We start from the raw sequence: 24,980 nt of genomic DNA, 5'->3' as shown, positions 1-24,980 counted from the left end.
GAGACGTGTTTTCCAAACCACACTTTCCATGGAACATTGGAGATTGGCTAAAATATCATTTCTTTTGCTGGTTCAGGCCAGCCCATTCTAAGAGGGTCATTTTCCCTCAACGCCCCCCTCCTCAAACTTCCAGTTGTCCTTGCTCCACTTCCTGTGTGTGCCCCTTCGACAGACCCTTCAGGGACTGCCTTTAAGGAGAATCCCCTTGAGGTTACTCACAGCACTCTGTGCACCAGAGACATGAGCAAGGGATGAAGGTCTGTCTAATCAACAATGAAACGAAATCAAAGGAGGGAGAAGAAAGATTATGACCAGGGCTCTGAGCCAGTCCAGCCCAGGTGGGGCTGTGAGGTGGAAGAAAATTTGTTGACTCAGTCTCAAAACCAGGGAAAAGAGAAAATGCAACTGTACTTGTGCTATCAAGACGCTTCTCATCTTAGCTGAAATGCAATTCAAGTCAATTCAACAGACATTTATTAAGCCCCTACTGAGGGCACAGCTAAAGTAAGATGCATAGAGCCTTATGGAGCTCCCATTCTACCCTGGAGATAAGCGCTTAAGCAAATGAAATGTGCTTCATTGTGCTTGGTGCTATGATAAAGGGGGCACAGAGGACAGGATATCCACTCCCTCATGAAATCAGCCCATTCCCTTTTGAATACGTCTTATAATTAGGAAGTGTCTTTTCTCTGTTCCTTCTCCCTCTACCCTCCTAGCCCTTCCTTCCTCTCCTCCTCCTTCTGTTTTTCTATTTCCCTTTTCTCTTCTTCTTTCTGCCCTGTCCCTGTTTTCCTCTTCCCTCCCAGGTCCCACCAGCTCTGAGAACCTGAGGTCCTGCTCCCTACCCTCTCTGTCCCATCTATGCGATGTGGGCAAAGAAGGGAAGTGAGGCCAGACAAGCCCTCTTAAAGGAGGCCAGAAGAAGGAAGAATTCCAGGCAGAGGGAAAAGCATAAATTGAGAAGTGTGGCTTTTCCCAACAGGCTTGGGGAAGTATGATTTACTTACTCATTTCTTGTCCCTCCCATAATCTATCTCTTCCCCTTAACCTAAGTCATGAGGCTGAAAAATCTGAACCTTGAAGCCCATTCAGCCTCAGAATTAGCTGCTCTAAGGAATAGTAGTGTGGTAGGTAAAATAATGGCCACCCAGAGATAGCAAGTCCTAACCAGGGTGTTTGGAGATGTAATGAAATTAAGGATCTTAGGCCAGGTGTGCTGGCTCACACTTGTAATCCCAGAACTTTGGGAAGCTGAGGCGGGTGGATCACCTGAGGCCAGAAGTTCGAGACCTGCCTAGTCAACATGACAAAACCCGGTCTCTGCTAAAATAAAAAAAATAAATAAAAAATAAAAAAATTAGCTGGGCATAGTGGTGGATGCCTGTAATCCCAGCTACCTGGGAGGCTGAGACAGGAGACTTGCTTAAGTCCAGGAGGCGAAGGTTGCAGTGAGCCAAGATTGCGCCATTGCATTCCAACCTGGGCAACAAGAGCAAAATGCCATCTGAAAAAAAAAAAAAAAAAAAGGAAAGAAATTGAGGATCTTGAGATGGCGAGAGTATTCTAGATTAGTATCTAAGTGGCCTTAAATGCGACCACAAGTGTCCTTATAAAAGAAAAGGTAAAAAGATGTCAGAGAGATGCACACAGAGAAGGTGATGTGAAGACAGAACAGGAAGACTTGAAGATGTTGCCTTAAAGACTGGGAAAGGTCAGGCACGGTGGTTCACGCCTGTAATCCCAGCACTTTGGGAGGCTGAGGCAGGTGGATCATGAGGTCAGGAGTTCGAGACCACCCTGGCCAACATGGTGAAACCCCATCTCTACTAAAAATACAAAAATTAGCGGGCATGGTGGCATGTGCCTGTAATCCCAGCTACTCGGGAGGCTGAGGCGGGAGAATCACTTGAACCCGGGAGGTAGAGGTTGCAGTGAGCTGAGATCGCACCACTGCACTTCAGCCTGGCCAACACAGCAAGACTCTGTCTTGAAAAAAATATATTAAATTATGTTTTAAAAAACTAGGAGGATGTACTGCCAAGCCACGGAACTCCAGCAGGCACCAGAAACTGGAAGAGGAAAGAAATAGATTCCCTTCCAGAGCCTCCAGAGGGAGCGCAGCCCTGAGGTTAGCCCAGGGATTCTGATTTAGAACTTCTGGCCTCTAGAATTGTGAAATTAACATTTCTGATGGTTGTAAGCCACCCAGTTTGTGGTCACTGGTTACAGTCACCACAGGAAACGTGTACAATCAGATTCCTCCAGAGATGAAGCATCTCTTTTGCCTAGGAGTCTTTTGGAAGGAAGGAGAGAGGAGAGAAAGAGGGTGACCTGTCTCTTCCTTGCTTAGATGGTGGCCAACACTGGTTGGTGGTCTCCAATCCAGAGAGCCACACTTGTACAAAGACTTGTCCTGCATATTTTTTGTTTGTTTGGGGTTTTTTGTTTGTTTGTTTTTCAGAGTCTTGCTCTGTTGCCCAGGCTGGAGTGCAGTGGCGCGATCTCGGCTCACTGCAACCTTCACCTCCCAGGTTCAAGCAATTCTCCTGCCTCAGCCTCCTGAGTAGCTGGGACTACAGGCACTTGCCACCAAACGCAGATAGTTTTTGTATTTTTAGTAGACACGGGGTTTCAGCATGTTGGCCAGGCTGGTCTCTATCTCCTGACGTCATGATCCTCTTGCCTTGGCCTCCCAAAGTGCTGGGATTACAGGTGTGAGCCACCATACCTGGCCTGTTTTTTGTTTTTTTTTTTTAATTATTTATTTATTATATTTTTTTGAGACAGAGTCTCCTTCTGTCGCCCAGGTTGGAGTGCAATGGTACAATATCAGCTCACTGCAACTTCCACCTCCTGGGTCCAAGCACTTCTCCTGCCTCAGTTTCCCAAATAGCTAGGACTACAGGCATGTGCCACCACGACCAGCTAATTTTTGTATTTTAGTAGAGATGAGGTTTCACCAGGTTGGCCAGGCTGGTCTCAAACTCCTGACCTCAGGTGATCCGCCCACCCCAGCTTCCCAAAATGCTGGGATTACAGGCATGAGCCACTGTGTCCGATCTATTTTGTGTGTGTGTGTGTGTGTGTGTGTGTGTGTGTGTGTGTGTGTGACGGAGTTTTGCTCTCATTGCCCAGGCTGGAGTGCAATGGCGTGATCTCACTTCACAGCAATCTCTGCCTCCCAGGTTCAAGCGATTCTCTTGCCTCAGCCTCCTGAGTAGCTGGGATTATAGGCATGCCCCACCTTGCCCAGCTCATTTTGTATTTTTTGTAGAGATGGGGTTTCTCCATGTTGGTCAGGCTGGTCTCTAACTCGCGACCTCAGGTGATCTGACCACTTCAGCCTCCCAAAGTGCTGGGATTACAGGTGGGAGCCACCGTGCCTGGCTAGTGCCAGGTCTATTATTATTATTATTTTTAATAGAGATAGGATCTCATTATGTTGCCCAGGCTGGTCTCAAACTCCTGGGCTCCAGGGATCCTCCTGCCTTGGTTTCCCAAAGTGATGGGATTAGAGGCCTGAGTCACCACATCTGGCCTAAATTTACATTTTAAAAAGTCTATTCATCTGGGAGTGGTGGCTCACCTGCCTTTAATTCCAGCACCCTGTGAGGTTGAGAGGAAGTTAGAAGGATCACTTAAGGCCAGGAGGTGGAGACCAGCCTGGACAATATAGCAAGACGTTGTCTCTACCAAAAACAAAACAAGTCTATTCAAAATTAGATCTTGAGGCCGAGTGTGGTGGCTCATGGCTATAACTCCAGCACTTTGAAGGTTGAGGCAGGAGAATCAGTTGAGTCCAGGAGTCCAAGACCAGCCTGGCCAATATAGCAAGACCTCATCTCTACAAAAAAAAAAAAAAAAAAAAAAAAAGCAGCTGAGCATGGTGGGACACACCTGTAGTCCCAGTTACTCAAGAGGTTGAGATGGGAGGATGGTTTGAGCTGAAGTTGAGATCCCTGCACTCCAGCTTGGGTAACAGAGTGAGACCCTGAAAAAAAACAAAGGAAAACAAAACAAAACAAAAGGAAAGACAAAAAAAAAAAAAAAAAAAAAAAAAACCACTTAAAAAAATTAGATCTCAGCCAGGCCCTATGGCTCATGCCTATAATCCCAGCACTTTGGGAGGCTTAGGTGGGCAGATCACTTGAGGTTGGGAGTTCGAGACCAGCCTGGCCAACATGATGAAACTCTGTCTCTACTAAAAATGCAATAATTAGCTGGGCGTGATGGCACATGCCTGTAATCCCAGCTACTCGGGAGGCTGAGGCAGGAGAATCGCTTGAACCCGGGAGGCAGAGATTGCAATGAGCTGAGATTGCGACACTGCACTCGAGCCTGGGCAACAGGGAGAGACTCCGTTTCAAAACAAAACAAAAAACACACAGAACGACAACAAAAACAAAACATCCCAACATATAAAGCTGATAGACTCACAATGAAAGAAAAGAGGATACCACACTACCCTCTTAATCCTCAGTTGGGTTACCCCAACCCCTGTCCCTCAGAGTTCCCGAGGGTCCCTTGACAAAATCCTGGCGATCCCTAGGCTAAGCTAACTCTCTCATTTGGCAAGCAAGGAAGTTGAGGCCCAGAGAGGGGCAGCACGTGGTTTCAAAATCTTCTGACCACGAAGGATCCCCTTAAAGTCTAGGGGTGAAAGTCATTCCCAGCAGTTCCAAAGCTGCCTTCGTTTGGCAAGGCAACAGCCCAGCCCTCAGGACTGGAAACACTGGGCAGACTTTACTGCCTGTTTTTGTTGTTTGTTTGTTTATTTGTTTTTTGTTTTGTTTTTTTTGAGACAGAGTCTAGCTCTGTTGCCCAGGATGGAGTGCAGTGGCGGGCGCCATCTCAGCTCACTGCAACCTCCACCTCTCAGGTTCAAGCAATTCTCCGTCTCAGTCTCCTGAGTAGCTGGGATTACAGGGGCCCGCCACCACGCCTGGCTAATTTGTTTGTATGTTTAGTAGAGACAGGGTTTCAGCATCTTGGCCAGGTTGGTCTTGAACTCCTGACGTCGTGATGCACCCACCTCAGCCTCCCAAAGTGCTGGGATTACAGGCGTGAGTCACCACGCCAGGCCTTGTGTGTTTTTTTAACAGGGTCTCACTTTGTCACTCAGGCTGGAGTGCAATGGCGCCATCCCGGCTTGGCTCACTGCAACCTCGACCTCCCGAGTTCAAGCAATCCTCCTGCCTCAGCCCCCCAAGCAGCTGGGACTACAGGCACGCACCACCATGCTGGGCTAATTTTTATATTTTTAGTTAAGATGGGGTTCACCATTTTGCCCAGGTTGGTCTCAAACTCCTGAGCTCAAGCAATCCACCCACCTACCTTGGCCTCCCAAAGTGCTAGGATTACAGACCTACTGCATGTTCTTATTGTTATTACTTGACCATTTCTTAAGGACAGAGTGAAGGAGAAGGAGAAGACATACGACATGCTTCAGAAATTATGAGTGCAGCCAGCTGGGCCCATCCTGGGTCTCCCTCTGGCCATCTGAGAGGATATACCATAGCGAAAATGTGGCAGGGGCCAGTGAGGGAGGGTTAAATATGCTCACATGAACAAAGAGAGCTTTGTGGTCCAGTGTGGATTCTGACCTGACCGCACATGGGGACATGTCAACTTGCTCTCCCTTCTGAGGGAGGAACTTCATGCTGATATGTCAGCTCTGTCCCTGTGCAAGACCCCTACTCCCATCTCACCTTTCTTGGCCACTGTAAGATATACTGCCAGATGAATAGTCATTTCTCTTCTTTCAACTTATTTATTTATTTATTTATTTTAAGATGGAGTCTTGCTCTGTCGCCAGGCTGGAGTGCAATGGCGTGATCTCAGCTCACTGCAACCTCCACCTTCTGGGTTCAAGCGAGTCTCCTACCTCAGCTTCCCGAGTAGCTGGGACTACAGGTGCGTGCCACCACGCCCAGCTAATTTTTGTATTTTTAGTAGAGATGGGGTTCACCACATTGGCCAGGATGGTCTCGATCTCTTGACCTCGTGATCTGCCCACCTCAGCCTTCCAAAGTGTTGGGATTAAAGGGGTGAGCCACCGTACCCAGCCCCACTCTTTTCTCTTTGTAATAGAACAATGTAGACATTTATGAAGCTTTTCCTAGCTTTTCAATGTCAACACAATTAACACAACACAATGCATCTTAACTGCCAGTCCCCCGACCCAGTGCAGAACAAATGGCAGGGGTCCTAAATAAAACAGGGCTTGGCACTGAGCTGAAGACAAGTGAGGAAGCGAAGCTGGGATTTCTGTAAAAGTGCCCCAGACAAAAACAGTTTGCGTCTAAGGTGGCTAGTTTTCCATAGTGCTTTTTCCAGTCTACCTAAAACTATTTTTATATCCGTCATTTCCTTTATCTTACAGTTTGCCTAAAGGCAGGGAGAAAGACAATTAATTCGATTTTTCTGGAGAAACAGAGATCCAGCATTTCTATGTCAAGGGGCATAGGTGGAGTCAAAAAACTATCTTAAAGGCTGATGTCGTCTCATCATCATAACAATGGTCATAAGTAGTTGTTTGGCCAAATGTTAAGAGTTCAAATCTTGGCTCTGCCATTTACTAGCCATATGACCTTGGACAAGATACTTGACCTCTGTCGCAGCACCTTCATTTGTAAAGTAGTTCCTGGTTCATAGTCTTATCAAGGAATTGTTTGAGTCACATGTGTAAGAAGCAAAGAACAACACCAGCATATAGTAAGTACTCAATAAATTTGAGTTGTCATTTATGTAGCGGTTTATGGTTTACAAAGCGCTTTCACGTACATTATTATCTCTTGACTAAGATCCAGATCACTTGACTTTCAAACCAGGCATTTGGAAAAAAAAATTCAGAATACTGGGTAAAATCCAGCATATTTTACTGAACACATCCAAGGAGGCTAATACTAGGTATGGTGTTTCCAGCCTAGTCTTGTCTTTTTGCTCCATACCCCGAAGAGCATTGTGCAAGGTCTCCAGGATATCCCCTTTGCTCTGGGAGAAGCTCCTATCCAGGAAGCATTAATTTTCCCTCATCCTTTATATAGCAGGAAGCAGAATTAATGCACATTGTTGCTTAAGCTCCAGCTGTCTTATCTCCCTGCTTCCAAACACCACTGGCTATTCTTTAGGAAGCCAATTCCTGGCTCAGGGAGTTACACTGTGTCATTTCCCCTGGTAAAACCTTTAGAGGCCTTATAAAGCAACCTCAAAATGCCACTCCATGGGTGCTGGTCACCATCCCTCCCCCATACTCCAACCAGGGACAGGCCCTGACTGACATTTCTGGAAAACCCAGTGTGTGCAAGGTTAGGTTACCACGGTCCATACAAATGAGGAAATTAGGCTGTAGAGAGAAGTAACTTGTCTAAGGCACTGTAGTGGATACAAGTGCTCTAGCTAGGCACTTACCAGCTCTATAATCTTCCCCAACCTCTCTGAGCTGAGTTTTCTCATCTATAAAACTGGGATAATGATTAAATACACTCCTAGGGTCAGTGTAAAAATTCAGTGAGTTAATTCATTTATTACGATCAGCACAATGACAGGCACATACAAGAGCCCAATAAATGTTAGGTTTTATTATTACTATTATTACCCAAAAAAGACTATTGGTTATGGTTTACTCATTGCCTCTTTCATTATAGCAAGTGGGACCCTTGTCCCTGACTGAAGACAATGACTTTGTTTCCAAATGAAAGAGCGTTAACATCCCCCTGCCAAATTTACCAGGTGGGGCATGGGGCATCAATATGGTTATGACTTCCACCATCTTTGCAGTGGGAGTAGTTTTGTCCAACCTACGATACAATTCACTTATTATTGTGCAGTGGTGATTCAGTCCTTCTTTGAATCCTTTTATTGACAGGATATCCACTCCCTCATGAAATAAGCCCATTCCCTTTTGAACACCTCTTATAATTAGGAAGTGTCTTTTCTCTGTTCCTTCTTCCTCTACCCTCCTAGCCCTTCCTTCTACTCCTCCTCCTTCCTCCTTTCTTTTTCCCTTCCCTCTTCTTCTTTCTGCCCTGCCTCTCTTTTCTTGTCCCCTCCCGGGTCCTGCCAGCTCTGAGAACATGAGGTCCTGTTCCCCACTCCCTCTGCCCCACCCAGAAGGCACTATCCAGTCACTGACCATAACCTTGTAGAGCACAGTAAGTCTTGAGTGCAGCCACTTGGACGGCTGATTGGGAACTCAGCCTCCGATGGTCCTAACAACCCTTTGGGTTTTGCAGGATCTTTGGGAAGCAAAACCTTTTACCTAGGACTTATGACTTAGCCTTCTGGTCCATTAGTATCATCCATCAGTTCACCCGATTTCCATTAATAACCGCATCTAGAACCACAAGAAACTTGAAATGGGTTGATCTGCTGTCTTGAGGCCCAGCTGGGAGGGTATGCCAGCCAAAGAGAGGGCTGGGGCGCCCGGGGTGACGGTCGGGAGGTGAAGCACACAAGCAGCCCATAAGGTTGGGATCCTCCGCCTCCAAGTAGCGCGACTAGAGCTCTTCCACGCACCGAGCAGCCTCGGACAGCGCGGCCGCTTTAAGAGAGGGGCGGGGCCCGGGTACAGGCAAGTCAGGGCCAGCCCACAAGGCTCCTTTTCCTTTTTGATCCATTCAAAAATTACTCATTGCAAATTCCCGGACTGCTAGGCGAGGAGAGGGAAGGGGGCGGAGGAGACAGGACTACTGCAGGCGCAGCGCTGGGGGCAGCCGGGGGCCCGAGTGGCTAAGGCTGGTCCCGCAGCGGCCGCTCGCCGGCGTTCTGGCTCCTGTGGCCTCACCAGGAAGCGTCAGAGTCTCGACACTGGGGAAGCTCGGAGCGCCGCCTCCGCCGCCGCCGCCTCCTGCCTGGCTCTGGGTCCCCGAGCCCCCTCCTCTGGCCGAGCCCGACTCCCTCCTCCTTCCCGGACCATCCGGCTCGGGCTCCTTCCCTGGCGATGGCTGGCCGCTGAGCCATGGCTCAGTACGGCCATCCCAGTCCGCTCGGCATGGCTGCGAGAGAGGAGCTGTACAGCAAAGTCACCCCCCGGAGGAACCGCCAGCAGCGCCCCGGCACCATCAAGCATGGATCGGCGCTGGACGTGCTCCTCTCCATGGGGTTCCCCAGAGCCCGCGCGTAAGTGGCCGGGCTCGCAGCCCTCGGCGACCACTCCCGCGCGCGCGGCCGGCCCTCGGCTTCGCTCCGGCTCGCCTCCCAGCGCCTGCGGGACAGGCGGCGCGCTCCCCGCTGCCCGAGACCTGTTGGGGGCAGGATGGGCGCGCTGGCAGCCCGGGACTCGGCTCCGGGCGGGGGTGCCGGGGAAGACGCGGCGCGGGGACATTGGGCCGGGGCCTGCCGTGGGATGCCTAAAGCTGTGGGAGGAGGGCGCGGGGTTCGAGTCCCGGGTACTATGCCCAGCCTCCGGGCCCCGCGGGTGGAGCTCAGCGTTTCTCTCGCGCGCTCCCCTAGGTCTCCAGCGCCGAGCGCCTAAGGAGGCGGGGCCCTGCGGAAGACTCGGGCACCCTTTCCGCCTGGAATACTGGGCTGGCCTGGGATCCTCCGGTGTCTGGGAAAGGGCGAGAGACTGCGGGGCAGGGAGGCCGGCGCCCCCGTTGCAGCGACTTCCAGCTCCGGATGTCGCTCTCGGGTTCGGTCTCCCCCTGGAGTAGGAGGAGCGGGAGCGTGGGTGTTGCTGCGTGTTCATTGATGGGGAGGATGGAATGAGAAGGAGAAGCGATCCCTCCAGAGAACCTGGGTTCTCGTCAGTGGTGACGGCAGCTCAGAAATCTGTGGGTGCCTGAGAGTAAGGAGGGGGAGCTGTTCTCCTTCATCCTTGCTCTAGGAGAGTGGGGTAGGGAAGGGCAGGGAGAGAGCAGGTGGCTGCCCCTGGAGCCTGCTGGGGAGAGGCCTCTTTGCCAGCATAGGGCGGCGGCGGCCGGAGTCGTCTTAAGCCGGTCGGCTCAAGTCTCAGGGGCTGGAACTCTGCCTAAGAGGAAGCCAAGGCCCAGCGGCCAGGCCCTTCTCCCCTGGTTAATCCCTGGCGTGCAGATTTCTTAGGTGAGGACACAAGGCCTGGGGTCCGGACTGGGCGCAGCTTCTTTTCATCTTTGAATTACATCACCTAAACAGGAGAGTTGGGCAAACTTTATCAGCAAGGGCCAAGTAAATGAAAGCGCTTTTTATTTTTTCCCTTCTCACATTTTTTTTTTTTCAGGTGATAACTTCATTTATTTATTTATTTATTTGAGATGGAGTCTCGCTGTGTCCCCAGGCTGGAGTGCAGTGGCGCGACGTCTGTAACCTCCGCTTCCCAGGTTCAAGCGATTCTCCAACCTTAGCCCCCTGAGTGGCTGGGACCACAGGCGTGTGCCACCACGCCCGGCTAATTTTTGTATTTTTAGAAGAGATGGAGTTCCGCCATGTTGGCCAGGCTGGTCAGGCTCAGGTGATCCACCCACCTCGGCCTCCCAAAGTGCTGGGATTACAGGCGATAACTTTAGGTCTCCCCTCCCCTCCCATGTCCCTGGGCAAACCTTGTTTATTCTTTACTAACTTGGTTGTAATCTCTTAATCAAAGTAGACCCTTGAATTTGTTATTCTCCAGGCTGCTGGGACACGTTGGAGTGACCTTAGAAGGCCGTAAAATGGACTGATGGTTTCTGCCTTCCACTGACTTCCTAATACAACTTCCTAATACTAGGGCTCCAGTTCCTGATACCAGAATTACAGGGAGAAAATGTGGGTTCTGCAGGGGTGTGTCAGGTGTGGACGCTTCAGGTGAAGTCATCAGTATGGATGATCAATGTGCATAGCTCTCCTTAAAAACTGGAGGTGGGGCTGGATGTAATCCCAGCACTTTGGGAGGCTGAGGCAGCCAGATCACTTGAGGACAGGAGTTCGAGACCAGCCTGGCAACATGGTGAAACCCTGTCTTTACTAAAAATACAAAAATTAGCTGGGTGGGGTGGTGCATGCATGTAATCCCAGCTTCTTGGGAGGCTGAGATAAGAGAATCACTTGAGCCCGGTAGGTGGAGGTTGTAGTGAGCCAAGATCGCGCCACAGCACTCTAGCCTGGGTAACAGAGCGAGACTTCATCTCAAAAAAAAAAAAAAAAAACTGGAGGTGGGAGTGGGGAAGTCAGCTGGGGAATGCTGCAGAATTAGCAGAGTCTCAGGCTACTGCCTTTTTTGAAATGAGGCCAGCATTAAAAACCTAAATTGCTTAATTAAGGGAAGAAATACTTAACCGAACTCCTCAGACAGTCATATTTGAGATTCAAATCAGCTTTAAAGGGACATCTTTTCTCTTGCACTGAGTCCGGGAGGTCTTGCTATGTCTTGACAGATTAGCATAAGGGTCTAATTTTGGCTTGCTCAACCCCTGAGATCTCCTAATAGCTAGCATGTATTCAATACTTATTCTATACTGTTCTAAGTACTTATATCTTTATTACCCATTTTATCCTCCTAGCAACTCAATGAGGAAGGTACCACATGCCCATTTTATGAATTGGGCAACTGAGGTGTAGAAGGGTTGCATAACTTACTCAAGGTCACAACAGTAAGCAGTGAAGCTGGGATTCAAACCCAGGTATCTGCACAGCCCAGGCCTCACACCATCTAGGGCCAGTAGGGCCAGGATAGAAATGATTTAATGTGGGTAAAATGCTTAGAACAGTTCCTGGCACATGGTGAGCAATCATGAAGTATTAGTTACTGTGTTAGCTTCCTGGGACTGCTGTAACAAATTGTCACAAACTGAGTGGCTTAGAACAGCAGAAATTTATTCTCTCATAATTGTAGAGACCAGGAGTTGAAAATCAGTATCGCTGGGCTAAAATCAAGGCATCAGCAGGGCCGTGCTCCCTCTGGAGGCTCTAGGGGAATCCACTCCTTGCCTCTCCTACCTTCTGGTGGGGGGCTGGCATTCTTTGGCTTGTGGCTGCATCAGTCTAATCACTGTGTTTGTGGTCAGATTGTCTTTGTTTTCTGTCTGTGTCCAATCTTCCTTGGCATGTCTCTTATAAGGATACATGTGGTTGTACTTAGGGCCCACTTGGATAATCCAGAGTAATCTCCCCATCTCAAGATCATTATCTGCAAAGTCTTTAAAAAAAAAAAAAACATATAAGGTGGCATTCACAGCTTCTAGGGATTAAGATGTGGGTGTCTTTTGGGGGATCATTATTTAGCCTATCACGGCTACTATTATATTACTCCTAGCACCGCCCCTCTTTACCAAAGAGGTAACAAGAGTAGGCCTGGAAAGCGGGAGGTTGGGTTTGCTGCTCTTTTTCTTAAATTCTCTGCCCAGAAGGGAGTGAAGCTCTGGGAGGTCACCTGATCTAGTCGGACTCCTTGCTCAGGCTTGCTTGCCTCCTCTGCTTCAACCCAGAAAGGCTGATGCGGTCAGCCTTCCTCCTAATAACTTAGACCAGTATGAAAAGGGGCCATCGGAAGCTTCAGAGAGCAGGCATTTAACTTCATTTTGGAGAGTTGAGAAGAAAGAGCAAGGGCATCAGGCTTAGCTCATCAGAAGCTTCTCTCTTGAGCTTTATGCCTGGAGAGCTGAGCATAATGAAAATCCAAAGCCCCAAAGAGCAGTGATGGTCTCCTGGGTCCAGAAGACTTGGATGTGATGCTTTAAGAAGGGGTAAGATGGTTGTCTCAAACCTGGCACTTTTGACAGACTGACATTAGCCAGGGCTGACTGCTCTAGGCCCTTTTGACAGAGTGACAGCAGCCAGGGCTGACAGCTCTAGTTTCCCCTGTGGGTGTCACCGGGTCTGGTGGTGTGTGGCAGCAAGAAGGGGCACTCGGGCCAGGCTCTTGGTGGGCTGGCAGAGAGGGTTGAGGCCAGCAAGGCTGGATCCCACCCAGCTCATGCTGGGCTGCACTGTGCTGTGATCTTGCAAAAGTCACTTAGTCCCCTCAGGGCCATGCTGGTGCCCTCTGAGGAGAACGCAATTAATGACTGCATGCTTGTTAAGTGCTTGACAGAGCTAAGAGGACCAGAGGGCTGCAGGGCTGGCTGGAGCAGGGTGACCTCAGGGTGTGCTCTCTCCAGCTCATTACTCCCTGGAGCTGGGCTCGGTTTTTTCCATTCCACTCTATGAACTTCAGTCCAACTTAGAGACTGCTGTAGGAGAATCTGCCACATGGAGAAGGACTGAGAAGTGGCGATTTCACGGTGCGTGTGTGTGTGCTCGTGTGCAAGTCCAAGTTAAGGAGGTGTTAGGGAGGCATCAGGAAGGAAACCTTTCAAGGGTCAGAATGGCCAATCGCTTCCTTTTTTCTATGCCCACTAGCACTTCCCTGTTTTAAGAGTTCTAAAAATAAGGGTCCGGCTTCCTTGAGGCTAGTGAGGTTGGTTGAGGGGAAAAGAATGTATTGGGGGCAAAGACCTGAGGAAGAGGAGGCCTCAGAGGCCAGGAGAGGGTCTGAGCCTAGAGAAGATGGGGCAGAACTCAGATCAGGGCCATCACTTTGCACAGCCAGACCTGATACCAGCACTAACATCCCCCTGCTGACCTCTGGTTTCTGGGGAGACAGGCTCTCATCTCTTCTGTAGCTTGGGGCTGACGCTGGGCCTTGTAGCAAGTCACTGAATAATCGAATTGGAGGAATCCTTGCTGATACAACCCTGATCAGTTTTTTTTGTTTGTTTGTTTTTTGTTTTTTGTTTGTTTTTTTTTTTGAGGCTGCCGGTGGCTGGAACTTTGTCTACAGCAAATGGCTTTCTAATGTTTTCAATGATTGAGAGATAATAGTCTTGGGAGGGACACTGTGGCAGGGGTCAAAGGTTCTAAGGTCTGGTCTAGCTCCTGAATGACATCTGCACATTTTAGGTCTTCTATTTAACCTCTTTTCCTTAATATCTTCACCAACTTCTGTGCATGGCAAGACTTGTCATGTGTCATCGGTCTTTGCAAAGACAAAATGAGATAACGGACAGAAAAGAACTTGGGAAAGTTAAAAATAGGATCAGGATGCAGGATGTGATTGTGGCATTATTGTGTTGGATTGGAAGAAGGGAGAGGAGGTGAGATGGTGGTTGAGGTGTCTGGCAAGGATTTACATGTATTACTGGACTGTCCTTTTTTTTTTCTACTGAGAATATTTGAACAATGTCAGATTAAAGAGCAAGGCAGTGGCAGAAGGAAAGAGCTGGAACGAGCGCCTTTGACTTGGCTTTGGACAGTAAGCTGTGTTAGCTATGCCTCACTGCCCAAAGATAAAAGCAGCTCCAAGTTGGCTGCATGAGGAGTCGAGAAGCGGGGTGTGGAGCCCATGAATTAAAGTATCTGGTTTCCCTGGCTTTCTCTATCTTACCTGTTGGTTGGCATTGGATCCTCTGAGAACACTTGGCCAAAACCCAGCATCTCGGAAATGTGGCTGACTCTGGCGTGGGGGCTGCAGCTGCTTTCCTGTCCTTAGATAGATAGAGGAACCCGCCTGGAGCTGAAGGGCTCTTCTAGGTGGGCAGGGCAAGGAGGTCTCTCATCTACCTGCTGTGACTGTGCCCCCACACAGCACACCCTTCTATTTGTGTTATTGTACACTGTAAAAATTGCTCTTATGTGCGTGAGATACCCCACAGCAGTCTTGTGAGGTAAAGCACACAATATATGCTTTGTTTTTGTTTTTGTTTTTGTTTTGTGTGTGTGGTTTTTTTTGTTGTTGTTGAGGTGGAGTTTCACTCTTGTTGCCCAAGCTGGAGTGCAATGGCATGATCTCGGCTCACTGCAACCTCTGCCTCCTAGGTTTCAAGTGATTCCCCTGCCTTAGCCTCCCAAGTAGCTGGGGTTACAGGTGTGTGCCACCACACCCAGCTAATTTTGCATTTTTAGTAGAGACAGAGTTTTATCATGTTGGTCAGGCTGGTCTCAAACTCCTGACCTCAAATGATCCACCCGCCTCGGCCTCCCAAAGTGCTGGGATTACAGGTGTGAGCCACTGCACCCAGCCAGCCGATGTGCTTTTTTTAAAAAAAAACTTTGTTGAGTTATAACTTATGTATAATTAGCTAACCTATGTGATCACCTACTACAGGACACAGCACATTCATTGCCCCTAAAAGTTTCGTTTGTACCCCGTTGCCATCAGTCCTCTCTCAACCCCCAACCCTGAGCAGCCACCAGTCGTTTTCTTTTTTTTCTTCTTTTTTGCGATGGAATTTCACGCTTGTTGCCCAGGCAGGAGTGCAATGGCGCGATCTTGGTTCACTGCACGCAATCTCCGCCTCCTGGGTTCAAGTGATTCTCCTGCCTCAGCCTCCTGAGTAGCAGGGATTACAGGCACGCACCACTGTGCCTGGCTAATTTTGTATTTTTAGTAGAGATAGGGTTTCTCCATGTTGGTCAGGCTGGCCTTGAACTCCCGACCTCAGGTGATCTGCCTGCCTCAGCCTCCCAAAGTGCTGGGGTTATAGGCGTGAGCCACAGCACCCGGCCCAGTTGCTTTCTTTCACTGTACATTAGTTTGCATTTTCTAGATTTGCATGTAGGTCATACAGTGCATACCCCTGTACTTACCTTCTTTCCTCCAGCATATTTTTGAGACTCATCCTGCATGTATCAATAGTTTATCTCTTTTAATTGCTGAGTAGACCTTCAGGTATTTGGATATACTAGTAGGGCATTTGTAACCCCTTGCACACAGCTTCTGTGAAAATTCCGTCTTATGCCCTAATTTCTTTTTTTTTTTTTTTTTTTTTTTTGGAGACGGAGTTTCGCTCTGTCGCCAGCCTGGAGTGCAGTGGCGTGATCTCGGCTCACTGCAACCTCCGCCTCCCGGGTCCAAGCAATTCTCCTGCCTCAGCCTCCTGAGCAACTGGGACTACAGGCACACGCCACCATGCCCAGCTAATTTTTTGTATTTTAGTAGAGATGGGGTTTCACCGTGTTGCCCAGGCTAGTCTTGAACTGCTGAGCTCAGGCAATCCGCCCGCTTTGGCCTCCCAAAGTGCTGGGATTATAGGCGTGAGCCACCGCGTCTGGCCTTACGCCCTAATTTCTAATAATACCTTAAGTTTTTAGACCACATTCGAGCTTACAAAGCAGAGTCACATATATAATCACTATCACATCTCAAACATTGATAATTTAATGAGGAAACTGAGGTTTGGAAGATTAAGTGCCGCAGAGATTGAAGAGTATCCTGCCTCACTGTTCTATCCTGTGGCTTTGATCACCGCCTGCTCCCCACCCTCAGCTGCCTCAAACTCCAGCTGCCTTTCAGGGAGTGGACAGTCATTCGCAGAGCTAAAGGCGCTGCTTTCTAGGGAAGCAGTCAGCCTAGGGAATTCTGTGTCTCCCGCCAGCTTTGCTCCAGCTGGTGATGATGTGGTGGTACGATCAGTGCATCCCCGATCCTAGCAGGCATCAGCCTGTGTAAGGGTATCTCCCTTCTTAGCCATCTACAAGTTGAAGAGACCCCATCATGATCTGCCCCATCCATCCTGCCCTGATAGACAGAAGTCTGAACTTGTGGCAGCCTGGCCTTGAATTCCAGCTCTGCCCCCTTACCAGCTGAGTGACTGACCTTGGGCAAGTTGCTGAACATGCTAAGCCTCAATTTTCCTGTCTGTACAAGGCAGGCAATAACAGCACTTACCTCGAAGGACCTTTGTGAGAGAAGGGTGCCAAACCACACAAACAGCTCGAGAGCACCTGGCACGGGGCACACCCTCAGTAATGAGGTAGATATTAGTGCCACTCGAGTGGCGATGTTATTCCACATGGCTCCCTCTGCGGTTTGGTTCCTTGGTCGCCTTCCACTTTGATGGTTCTCTGCTCCTCACTGAGCTCTGGGCATAAGGTGGTAAGGTGGGGCAGAGGCCAGTGGATGCTTTCTCCCTGGGAACTGCATTCTGCTATCCGTGCCTCTCTCTCTAGAGTGCCCAGAGGGGTGCGGGGCCTGAGAAAAAGCAGACCCAGGGCAGAGCGAGCACCACGCAAGCTGCTGACGATAATAAATGGCAGGGGTTGGGGAGTGAAAGGGGTACCATATGGTTGTCTTCTGATTACTTTCAAATGGAATCAGACTCAAGCCTCAGAGAGAGAGTGGGGAGAAAAACACCACAGTCAAGAATGGATCCTCTCTGCACGGTGACAGACACAGCCAAGCAGGATGCAGAGCCATTGCCAGGAGAATGACATGCCTGTGATCCTCATTGAACTGAACATTTCCGTCATTTTCATGGATGGATTCTCCCAGGGGCCACTTTGTATTTGCCCAAAGGTGTATGGAGAATCTCTGGTTTTTCTCTTTTTCCCTGGAGGATGGGTGGGTAGATGTGGCGGTGATCTCAGTCCTCTGGATCCTCTGCCCGGGGCCCTCGGTATGTGATAGGTGATCCCTTTTCTTGTTTCATCTTGCTCACATCCCTGTTTTCCTGGCGACTTTGCAGTCGTGCCCTTTGCCACCTACTATCTATGACGGTGAAGCCTATGGTGAAGTGTCCTAGATGAACATCCAGAAACTGTCTGAGCTTTTACTGTGCATACAGCACCCTACTAAATTCTGTGCAGTTCTCCGGAGGAAAAGGTAAATGTCAGGTTTTCCCATCTGGCACTCTGAAGTCAGCTGCTCTTCTGAGCTGGCTGCACGTTCTCCACAGTGGCCCTCAGAGGGGCAGGCCTGCCTCTTTGAGGCCTGTGTGAACACAGCTCTACAGAGTCCAGCGGCTCTGGATTCTGTGCACCGCCCACATGGAGCCTGGTGGTAGCACACTGTGAGGCGAGCTAGGTCTTCCTTTTGTTCAGACCCTGTCTTTGGGATGTCACTCTACTCTCAACTATTGGCTGCTTAGACTCATACACATCCTTTTCCTTCCCAGGCCTCAGTGGTCCCAACTGTAAAAGGAGTTGATGTCAACCACCTCTGCAATTCCTTGCAATTCTGACGGCTGGATCAGTGTGTGTGTGTGTGGTTTTTTCTGTTGTTGTTGTTGTTGTTGAGACAGGGTCTTGTGTGTCACCCAGGCCGGAGTGCAGTTGTGTAATCATGGATCACTGCAGCCGCCACCTCACAGGTTCATGTGATCTTGCCACCTCAGCCTCTCGAGTAGCTGAGATTACAGGTGGCATGCCACCATGTCCGGCTAATTTTTGTATTTTTTTGTAGAGATAGGTTTTCGCCTTGTTGCCCAGGCTGGTCTTGAACTCCCGAGCTCCAGCAATCTGCCAGCCACGGCCTCCAACAGTGCTGGAATTACGGGTGTGAGCCACTGCGCCCAGCTCAAGAGTGTGTTTCACTATCTCCCAGGCTACAGTGCAGTAGCACGATCCTAGCTCGTTGCAGTCTTGAACACTTGGGCTCCAGTAATCCTCCTGCCTCAGCCTTCTGAACAGTGAGAACTACAGGTGTGCCCCACCACACCTGGATAATTTTAAAAATTTATTTTATTTTTATTTTTGTAGAGATGGAGGTCTCACTGCGTTGCCCAGGCTTGTCTCGAACTCCTGGGCTCAAGTGATCCACTCGCCTCAGCCTTGCACAAGTGCTGGGATTACAGGCATGAGCCCCTGCGCCCAGCCTGGACCAGTGTTTTTGCACAGCACGAGGATGCTGTCACTGCTTCATGGGTGTGCTTCTCTGTTCCAGAGTATTTGGCTTCTCTGTTCCTGTTTTTGTTTTGTTTTTCGCAGTGCTTTATGGTCAAATTCTTCTCCTCTCCCTTTAAAGAAAACTCTTCTTGACTGTTGATACTCTGGAGAGTAAATAAATGGAAAGGAAGAAAGATATGAGGCAATTACAGTGGCGGGGAGCCGTTTACTAGTATACAATAGTGTAATTCTCAAATTGGTACAAAACAAAAACAATTTGTTTTCTTGCGAAATACAACCAAAGTGCTAGTTAAATAAGAGGAGGGGAGTGCCTTGAGCCCAGCCCCTGAGGTAAATAGATTGCTTATGGGTGCCTTTTTAATTAAAGGGACATCTTCCCTTCTGTGGAGTCACCAGCTGTTTGTGTGACACTTCCCGTGGTGCTCCCGGCCTCTGTGGAAGCATAAACATTCTCGTACATAAAGCAACTGTGGCAATGAACTCCACCAGGACCAAGGCTGTTCCCGTGCAGAGTGGGAAGCTGAAAGAACCACCGCTGTAGCCTCTCGCGGCAGTCCGGAAAGTGCCGGGGGGAAGCCGACAGCACAGATGGCCAGAGGCAGCTGAATGCTTCCCATTTCTTTCAGGTTTTGTTGGATGAACCTTCTCGGTGATTCAGGGAGCAGGATTGTTTAGAATCCTACTTCCACGTTGATGGTGCTCGTTTCAAAAACATTTACCGAGAGCATTCGCTCCCTAAGTGTTTATTCCTTTACCTTGGGAAGAACTCTGCCTTGCTGATCGCTTTTGTGTGCCGCCCATTTAGACACAGGCACATGTGGAATGATGCAGGGTTGCTGGAGTTCTCAACCAGTGGCATCTGCAGTTTCGTTTTGAATCAACTTTTCCTTGAATTGCCTGTTTGCTCATTTTTTTCTCCTCTTTTTCCCTAATCAGATTTTACCCATCCTGGAGAACTAGTTCCACCGTAATGCATCTGGCTCCTCTTCCCTTCTTTTCACTCTCTCTTCCTCTCCTCTCTCACTCTCCTCATCTCTTCTGCCACAGGACTTCTTAAGCGTCACACCCTGTGAAGCAAGCCAGGCTAAGGGGATTACCCCAAGTCACCTACGAAGATACACAGTGATCTGCCCAGGGTCCTCAGCCACTTTCTCCATGACATGTCCCCTGGTATAATGCCATTCTTTTTTTTTTTTTTTTGAGAGTCTCACTATGTTGCTCAGGCTGGAGTGCAATGGCACGATCTCAGCTCACTGCAACCTCCACCTCCTGGGTTCAAGCGATTCTCCTGCCTCAGCTCCCTGAGTAGCTGGGATTACAGGTGTGCACCACCATAAACCTGGCTAATTTTCGTATTTGTGGTAGAGATGGGGTTTCGCCATGTTGGCCAGGCTGGTCTCGAACTCCTGACCTCAGGCGATCACCCGCCTCAGCCTCCCAAAGTGCTGGGATTACAGATGTGAGCCACTGTGCCCGGCCCATTCTTTCTCTCTCTCTCTCTGTATATGTATGTATCTACTGTACAGACACTTCACACATTTATGTGCAACTATAATATCCTATTATAACAGGAGTTGAGAATATAAAGACAATTAGCTATAATCTCCACCCTCAGGAAACTGGCAATCTAGGGTGGAAGATAGACGATTATGATAAAGCGTGGTAAATGCGATGCAAGAGACAGAAGACGGAAGACACATCAGTGTGGGAGGGTGAGGGTCATAAACCAGATGGGGAGCACACGATTACATCTGAAGCACCAGTAAGACAGGAGCAATACTCTTCAGTTTGAGAGGAGAGGAAAAAGTCTGGGAAGGCCAGTAGACAGTTCAAATGACTTAATATTACGCCCCAGGTGTAAGATTCTGCTTGGAAGAAACCTCCAGAGGTAGATGCTCAGAAATCTCTAGCTGGAATTGCTAGTAGAGCTCATCTAGTCTAGTACCCTTTGAAACACTTAAGTAAAATGAGACCAGAAAATTAAGTGATATTTTCAAGATCCCACACGGCTAGTCTGTGATAGAAACCAGAACTTAGGCCTGCTGATCTCAGTCGAGACCATGGTTTCTTTTTTCCACATCAGGCTACCTCTCTGAGTCCAGGCACCTAGAGACAGTTTTCTTTTTTTCTTTCTTTTTGAGATGGAGTTTCATTCTTGTTGCCCAGGCTGGAGTGCAATGGCGTGGTCTCAGCTCACTGCAACCTCTGCCTCCCAGGTTCAAGCGATTCTCCTGCCTCAGCCTCCCAAGTAGCTGGGATTACAGGCACCTGCCAGCACACCGGGCTAATTTTTTTTTTTTGTATTTTTAGTAGAGACAGAGTTTCATCATGTTGGCCAGGCTGGTCTTGAACTCGTGACCTCAGGTGATCCTCCCACCTCCCAAAGTGCTGGGATTACAGGTGTGAGCCACCAAGCGTGGCTGAGACAGCTTTCTAACAAGGTTTTGGCTCTGTTTTCTGGAGGAATGGGATGATCTGTTATCTGAATTAGCCTTTTCATATGTTTTTCTCATCTTTTCCTTTTGCTCCTCTCTTGCTCCTGGCCTTTTGTTTGCATCTTAGCCTGTAGAAGACAAAGCTAACCTGTCCGTAGGCCATGGGAGTGGTCACCCCTCTAGGTGGGTGAGATGCTTGGGTGAGAAAGTGCCACTTGCACCAGTGATAGGATATTGAAGGGATAGACGGTGGTCTCAGTCACCCATCCATGAGGGTAAGAACAAGTGATATTCTGCTACAGCAGAAAGAAAATTGGCTTTAGAGACAAAAGACTTGGCTCAAGTCCTGGATCTGTCACTTTCTGAGGATGTGGTTTTGAACGTTATTTCTATAGGTGGCTGCATCAAAATGAGGCAATGGATCTAAAAGTAATAGAAAACCACAAAAAGTCATGCATATGCAAAGTGATACTATTATTTGTTACCAACAATTGGGTCCTGGTAGTTTGAGGCTCTCAAAGTACTGTGAACTGTTGGTTTTGTGTGGTATTTACTGGGCTATTCTAGTCTTCTTCCTTGCCAAGCACCACTGTTTCAGAGAGGCTAATTCTGTCAGGGTGAGGAACAGAAGTAGTCACTCGAGAAGCCATCTCCACCAAAGTAAACACATCCTTCTGGAAGCTTAAATTTTCACTTTATCTCTTTTGGGAACTAGGGACATGAGTCATAATGAGTTAGCAAGTGGCTTTTGTGAAATACAAGAGGCTTTGTGAAATGCAGCAAATATAGCCAAAAGCATGTGTAGTAGCTTCCTATGGCTGCTCTCACAAATTACTACAAATTCAGTGGCTTACAACAACACACATGCATTCACATTTATTCAGTTGGGAAGTCAAAAGTCTGAAATGGATATCATGGGCTAATGTCAACGGGTCAGTAGAACTGTGTTCTTCCTGGAAAGAATGTGTTTCCTTGACTTTCTTCCAGAGTCCGCCTGCATCCCTTGGCTAGTGGCCCCTTCCTCTTCCATCTTCAAGTACATCACTCCAAGCCCTCCTCATCATCATCACCTCCCCTTCTGCCTCTGACTCTCCTGCCTCACTCCTTTCCTTATAAGGGCCCTAATGATTGTATCTTCCCAGCTCAAGCTCCTCAGCTGAATCACATCTGCAAAGTCTCTTTTGCCATGTAAGGTCACATATTCATAGGGTCTGCAAATTAGGACATGGACAGCTTTGGTCACTATTATTCTGTCAGCCACAGCATGTGTGTGTGTAAGCGCTTGGTCTGCCTTTCCCCTGAGTTCATGACATTTCTGTTGCTAACTCATCACCCTTATCATTCCCAACCCAAGCAGCAGGTAGTCATAGCTAACCTTCACTGGGTACCTACTTTGTGCCAGACAATATCTTAAATACCTAACATATGTACTATTTTGTTTTATTCTTCATAACAACCCTATGAGATAGGAACTATTATTATACCCATTTTACAGACAAGAAAACTGAAGCACAGAGATTTTAACTTGCCCAACATCACACAGCTAGAAAGTGGTAGAAACCAGGTTGCAAACCCCAGGCAATTGACTCCACACTCAAGAGTTCTTAGCCAGCACCCATGGTATTGGCATGTAGCTAGTGTTCAGTAAGGTTTGATGAATAGCAGAAGGAAGGAAACTTGAGATCCAAATAAATGATGTGAAGTCTCTAGATTACATGGAACTGGGGTCAAGAGGGCAACCCAACTTGCCCATTGGTTTGGTCTTTGACTTGGCCCCAGCTAAATGCAGTGTGATGGGCTGTCTAGTGATGTGGTCTGGAGTTGGAATGATGTTATCACACTTTCTAGAATAGTGTGTGTGTGTGTGTGTGTGTGTGTGTGTGTATACACTGCCCATCTCAGCTCCCAACTGTGAGAAGATGGGCACAGGATTGTACTTACGGGTCACAGAGCACCACGTCTCTGCCAACCACCTATCCCAGCCTCCACCTGCTGCTGCCAGATGAACCTCTGTGGTAGAAATAGGAAGCGTGTTCTTAATCTTGCGGCCTCGAGAAGGGGCTCCTGGCGCAGAATGCATAGTGGTGTGTCTGGTACTTGAGTGTATGATCAAACTGATGTACATTGAAATTCATACTCCACTTAGGTTACCAAATCCCTCTAAGCTCAGTTTTGTCTTCTGTTAAATGAAGGTAATAGTCTGTGCCTCAAGGAATTGTTACAATAATTAGATGAGATAATACATATAAGCATGGTGAGTGCAGAGCCTGACCTTAAGTGCATGATAAATGGTAGGTACGGTGGTTGGGCTCAGTGTTGAGTACAGAAGGGGACTCTGGGTATGTTAATAAGCTATTCTAAGCCTTTCGGTAAGAGTGTGTTTCTGTTTCCTCCCCACCCTCTTCAAGACCTGGGTGGAGCCTAGGAATAATTTATTATTTATTTATTCGTTTATTTATTTGTCGAGACCGAGCTCTGTTGCCCAGGCTGGAGTGCAGTGGTGCGATGTGGCTCTCTGCAATCTCCGCCTCCCAGGTTCAAGCGATTCTCCTGCCCCAGCCTCCCGAGTAGCTGAGATTACAGACATGCTCCACCACACCCGGCTGATTTTTGTACTTTTAGTAGAGATGGGGTTTTGCCATGTTCCCCAGGCTGGTCTGGAACTCCTAACCACAGGTGATCCGCCCGCCTTGGCCTCCCAAAGTGCTGGGATTACAAGCGTGAGCCACCGCACCCTGCTAGAAGGAATAATTTCAATAGCATTCAGTTTATGTGATGAGTGTTCTGAGAAGGGGAACAGAGATGCGGGGAGCTGGCTTAGGAGTATGGAGCAGTGCTCCTCCTCAGCGCGCAGTGGGAGCCACACCACTCCTGCCTTCTGCTTGGCCTTGCAAGTTCAGAGCTGCTGTCTTGTCAAGAAAAATCCACGGGCCAGGCGCAGCGGCTCACGTCTGTAATCCCAGCATTTTGGGAGGCTGAGGCAGGTGGATTGCTTAAGGCCAGGAGTTCAAGACTAGCCTAAGCAACATGGTGAAACCCCAGCGTGGTGGTGTGCACCTGATCTTGAAAATCCACTGATCAATCAAGATGTCCCTCCCGGGATCTGCAGCAGCTTTTCTACATCAGGATGGAGGAGAACATTTGAAGTTCTTATCTTCCTCCAAACGTAAGACCACAGGCCCACAAATGGAAGACTGAACAGACAGCTGTGTCCGCTTGCTGTCTGGCCGCCTCAGGCGCCACAGATCTCCCGGTATCACTTTATCCATCAGGCCTTGGCAGGGAGGCCGCAAGTGGGCTGTCCTGTTCCGGCCTGTGGCTGCCAGCCCTGCAGACCAGTGGAGCAGGAGATGGGCCTCAGAGGAAGAGTGGTGGGACACCAGGAAAACCGCCTTCGTGAGATGGTCCACATCGTGTGTGACTGGTGAAGACTTCCGAATGGGATGACTCCCAGGGGGCGTTGAGTAAACAGACGGTTGCTGTTAGCTGTGCAGCTGGCTCCGAAGGATGTGGAGGATGGAATCTCAGTATTTGAAGTTTTTTTTTGTTTGCTTTTTGTTGTTTGGTTTTTCAATGTTCCCTTTCCATCTTCTGCATTCTGGGGCACCAGCCGCTGCCCCAGAATGGGTTGTCCTGGGAAACAGGTCGTGCAGGGCTACCGATGTTTAGTCTGGAAAAGACATGCAGAGATAAGGAAGATGTTGAGGCAGGACAGAACTGGGCTCCTGTTAGTCCAACAAAAATTTACTGAGCAGTGACTTTGTGCCGGGCACCTGGGAATTGTGCCGCATTCTGAAGGTAGAATCATGAATAAGACCCTGACCACAAGGAGCCCCCAACCTCTTGGAGAAGACAGACTCAAGCAAATGACTTCAACATAATGTGATATGATAGAGAGGGAGGGAGGGTATCTCTCCTCTAATAGTGAAAGGGCTGTCATCTGAAAAACAGATGCCTATTTTGTGAACTTTTTTTTTTTTTTTTGAGACG

At 48.7% G+C, this 24,980-nt stretch overlaps 1 protein-coding gene across 4 annotated transcripts in view; it reads left to right on the top strand.

The window, feature by feature from the left end:
• The first annotated feature begins 8,092 nt into the window (after window positions 1-8,092).
• Window positions 8,093-24,980, top strand: part of UBASH3B (ubiquitin associated and SH3 domain containing B) — a 160,157-nt gene continuing 143,269 nt past the window's right edge. For 3 of the 4 annotated variants that reach the window (XM_009187526.4, XM_003910851.5, XM_021926641.2), the window contains exon 1: window positions 8,093-9,120. In XM_009187526.4, coding sequence (XP_009185790.1) covers window positions 9,069-9,120 — 52 coding nt within the window. In that variant the 5' untranslated portion in view covers window positions 8,093-9,068. Of the gene's footprint in view, window positions 9,121-12,599; window positions 12,639-24,980 lie in introns of those variants that run through there. The other variant, XM_009187531.3, reaches the window with a different exon arrangement.

This window comes from Papio anubis, chromosome 12 (genome assembly GCF_008728515.1).
Source record: "Papio anubis isolate 15944 chromosome 12, Panubis1.0, whole genome shotgun sequence".
Classification (NCBI taxonomy): domain Eukaryota; kingdom Metazoa; phylum Chordata; class Mammalia; order Primates; family Cercopithecidae; genus Papio; species Papio anubis.
This window is presented reverse-complemented; position numbering and strand designations above follow the sequence as displayed.